Source organism: Sinocyclocheilus anshuiensis, unplaced genomic scaffold (assembly GCF_001515605.1).
Source record: "Sinocyclocheilus anshuiensis isolate Anshui unplaced genomic scaffold, SAMN03320099.WGS_v1.1 scaffold493, whole genome shotgun sequence".
NCBI classification, from domain to species: Eukaryota; Metazoa; Chordata; class Actinopteri; order Cypriniformes; family Cyprinidae; genus Sinocyclocheilus; species Sinocyclocheilus anshuiensis.
In genome coordinates, this window is record NW_015537963.1 from 778100 (window position 1) to 782387 (window position 4288).

The window sequence follows — 4288 nt, forward strand, 5'->3', positions numbered from 1 at the left end:
TCTGATAAAGTGCAGTGATGGTAATGAGCAGATAAAGTTGAGCTCACAGTCGCTGTGACTGATAACGGCTGATTACTCTCTGACACAGCGCAAGAGAGCGAGAAAACACAGGAGGAGGAGAGAGAGGAGGGTTGGGAGGAACGACGCTAATGAAATGAAAAATTAGCCACACTCGTTATTTACGGCCACTGTGTTTAATTGCAGTTTGAGAACGAGATCATCACCAAGCTGGATCATGAGGTGGAAGGCGGCCGAGGAGACGAACAGTACAAAATCCTCTTCCAGAAGATGTGAGCGCAGATCGCACACATACGCACACACTGATAGTGATATTGATATCATTTCTACATGATGCTACATGAGCAGAACAGGTTTGTGTTTTTAACAACCCCCCAAAAAATCTAAACGAACCCTAATTAATTTGGATGTTTCTATATTAAATATTTAATATAGTATTTATACTATGTAATATAGTATAAATATTTAATTTTTATTTATTAAAAAAAAAAAATATATATAAAAACTAATAAAAACAACAAGATTACAAAAAATATAAAATATAAAAATGAAATCTAAATATTAACAAACCACAATAGCATTTCTGTTCATCTATAATAACATTGGTATTTCATATTAAATATCCATATTAAATGTTTAAAATTAAATGTATTTTCTTTGCATATAAAATGTTCTTAAAACTTATTGTGCTTAAAGAAAATTTATGTTTATTTTCATTGAAAGTAATTCTTTCAGTGAAATATAACTTTGCTTCTCAAATTGTTTTTTTTTCTTCTTGTTTTTTCAACTGTAAACCAATATCATAATGCCTAACTCGTCAGTGCATTTTGCTTGGAAATACACTGTATTATGGTAATTAATGTTGACTTTCATAAGGAGTTTAGGGACATATAAATTGAGCATGAAATCAAAATTGCTTTCATGTTGACTCTACATATATTGCACATGCTGTTGCATGTCTACAGTTTATGACATTGTAGTGTGTCTTCCAGTTTTAATGTGTGTGTGTGTGTGTGTGTGTGTGTGTGTGTGTGTGTGTGTGTGTGAGACAGTCTGTTGGAGCACTGCAGGAAGCACAAGTATCTGGCTAAGTCAGGTGAAACCTTCGTAACTCTGGTGGTCCGTCTGTTGGAGAGACTTCTGGACTACAGGACCATCATGCACGACGAGAGCAAGGAAAACCGCATGAGCTGCACAGTCAACGTGCTGGTGAGGAGAACATTTCGTTTCTCAACGGAGCGCCAATGCAGCAAACCCTCGAGTTTTACAATGCATCTTCACTCATATAAATGCATCTATTTCCTGACGGAGTGCGCTGTAACTGTTGTGTGTAGGCGTCCTGATGGCGTGGAGTAATTGCTTCAGCTTCTTTGTAACTTCATAATTGGCTCAAACTCTTTGTACATGCCCACGAGCATTAATGTTACGGCTTTCTTCAAACGTAGCATCAATGAAGAACTTGAAGCTGACAGTACTGCATATCAAAAACAATCTCTCACTGAAACAATGCTGTTAACTTGTGTGATTGACTGCACGCTCACACATGTAATCACCAGTTTTACAAGTGAACTGAACATCTATTTGTTAGCAGGATGTACTAAGACACGAATGCACATTAAATCTGAAAGTGCCGTTAGAGTCCTCGTGTTAAACATGACTCTCATATCGTCTCGTTGGTCGGTGTAGAAATCAACAGCACGAGTGCACAAGGACAGAAGACGTCACAGGGATGATGATGAATTATTCTAGAGCCCATTATCTCTGAAACACAGATTTGTAGGTCTTTGTGGACTGAGGTCAGGATGTGTTTAGTATGAATAAGTGACCTTGTATGTGCCTGTTTCCCTTGCAGAATTTCTACAAGGAGATTGAGAGAGAAGAGATGTACATCAGGTGAGTGGCTTTGTGTGTGTGTGTGTGTGTGTGCGGCACCGCCGGCGCGAACAGAAATGATCACAACGCCTGAGTACCGCATTTAAATCTCTTTCAGAAAAGGTCTATCAAAAATGAAAGGGGAAAAGAAAAAAAAAAAACTAACCAATGAGAATTCCAGATGCAGGTCAAGTCGTGCTTATGGAAGTGAGGAAAGATAAAGACTGCGACTATTTACAATATTTTTTTGAAAGAAAACTCTGCTTTTGTTTGGCAAGGACAAATAAATTGAGCCAAAGTGACAGAAAAGATATTTATAATATTTTAAAAAATCTATTTCAGATGCAGTACGTGCTGCTCTTTAGCATATTCTTCATTTATTTTAACTTGTACTAAAATAAACAAAAAATATAAAAACATTGAATTGAATATTTTGAATATTTAAAAAAAGTAAATAATATATTTATATAATTTTAAATAAATAATATAATTTAAATAAATATATTATTTTAGTTTTATATTTTGTCTTTTATATTTAGATAAAAAACATTATTCTATTCAGCAAATGCATTTAGTGCATTGTTCCACTAAGTAACTAGGTGAATAGGTATTTCACATCATATTTACTATAGTGTGTATTTTACCACAACTGAAACACCCCAGTTTGCATACTCATGCATTATTCTATGCTGTTTTTTTTTGTTGTTTTTGTATAAATAGTGTGATTAGTGTGTTGGATGACAAAATAAACTGATATAATTACTGCAGTAAACAGTTGAGTACTTACTGCATAGAATAAGTGCATAGTGTATAGTGCATCATTTGGGACACAGCTGATGTCTTGACAAATCAAGATAGAAATCCGTAATGATCTATGTTCTATTTGGAATTTTTGTCTTTAAGAATCTTAAGAATAGAAAACAAAGGTTTCTCTATCATTCCCTGTGTATGGACTCATACAATAAGTGACTGTCGAGTTAATCTGAACTCTGTAGCTCCTCTGAGCTGATGGTCTTTGTGAGTTTGTTGTTAAAGTTTTTTTTTTTTTATGTCATTTTGCGTGCGTGTGTAGGTACCTGTATAAGCTGTGTGACCTGCATAAGGAGTGTGATAACTACACCGAGGCTGGATACACCTTACTGCTGCACGCTAAACTCCTCAAGGTAACTCCACACACGTTTATCTGACTAGATATGATCTTTACTAGGGCTGCCCTCGACTAAAGATTTGTCTGGTCGACTAGTAGTCGTTCATTTGAAGCATTAGTCGACTAATCGCACATTTATTAATAAATCATTTAAATCACAATAATGCACCTTTAATTGCCTACATTGCCTAATAAGCGCTCAAGCGCCTGCATAAAACTTGCCACCCACGGCACATCGGCAGAAGTAATGATTATGAATGTTTCAGGGAAAATAGTATTGAGGCTGCATTAACATTTTAATAATTCATTGATAAACTAGTGCTTTTTTGTTTTCGGTTTAAGAGATGAAGTCGGCGACAATGACTCGTCATCTCTGCAGTAGTGATGCGCCTGTATGCATGTTTCATACGGATTACATAATTTGAGAATATTTGTTTTCTATTTGAATTGGTTTATTTGAAAGTAGACATTTCACTCTCTGTGGATATATATTTTTTATGTCTGTAAGGCAAAGATAGCCTATACACAGAGTTTCGCGCTCAAGTTTACAGAGACAGAGCAGCAGAAAGCACATCCTGTATGCTTTTTTAGAAAAGCGCAATGTTTTGTTGTTATTATGAGTGCACACAAATAAACGTGGAGTCTTTACAGATTCGAAAGGTGTATTACATTTACATTTAGTCATTTAGCAGACGCTTTTATCCAAGGTGACTTACAAATGAGGACAATGGAAGCAATCGAAATCAACAAAAGAGCAATGATATAGAAGTGCTATAACAAGTCTCAGTTAGCTTAACGCAGTACACATAGCAAGGGTTTTTTAAAAGAAATGTCTGTTATTACTCTTATCTGTATGACCAAAAATGACGGAGTATTTTAAGTGCAAGTGAGCGTGCTACTATTCAGCTCCACACTCTGCACAGACACTTGAATAGCGCAAATGTTTCTAGGTTAACATTAGATTGAGCGGCCATGTAAAGTTGCTCCATATTTAAGATAAGCCATACTTGAAGTCAATGAATGATGAGTGTTTGGATGTAGTGCAAGTCTAAAAGGGACAAGTGTTTTTATTTTTTGTAAGAATAGAATTAGAATAGAGAGTGCTAGAGTTAGTGTCAAATAAAGATGGACGAGATGTGTTTTTAGCCGATTCTTGAAGATGGCTAAGGACTCAGCTGCTCGGATTGAGTTGGGCAGGTCATACCACCAGGATGGAACATTTAATTTAAAAGTCCGTAAAAGTGATTTTGT

At 35.7% G+C, this 4288-nt stretch overlaps 1 protein-coding gene across 2 annotated transcripts in view; it reads left to right on the top strand.

Annotated features, from left to right (window-relative positions):
* Window positions 1-4288, top strand: part of LOC107667825 (dedicator of cytokinesis protein 1) — a 288581-nt gene that overhangs the window by 238064 nt on the left and 46229 nt on the right. For both annotated transcript variants that reach the window (XM_016459540.1, XM_016459550.1), the window contains exons 34-37: window positions 205-290; window positions 1071-1227; window positions 1871-1911; window positions 2963-3053. In XM_016459540.1, coding sequence (XP_016315026.1) covers window positions 205-290; window positions 1071-1227; window positions 1871-1911; window positions 2963-3053 — 375 coding nt within the window. The remainder of the gene's footprint in view (window positions 1-204; window positions 291-1070; window positions 1228-1870; window positions 1912-2962; window positions 3054-4288) is intronic.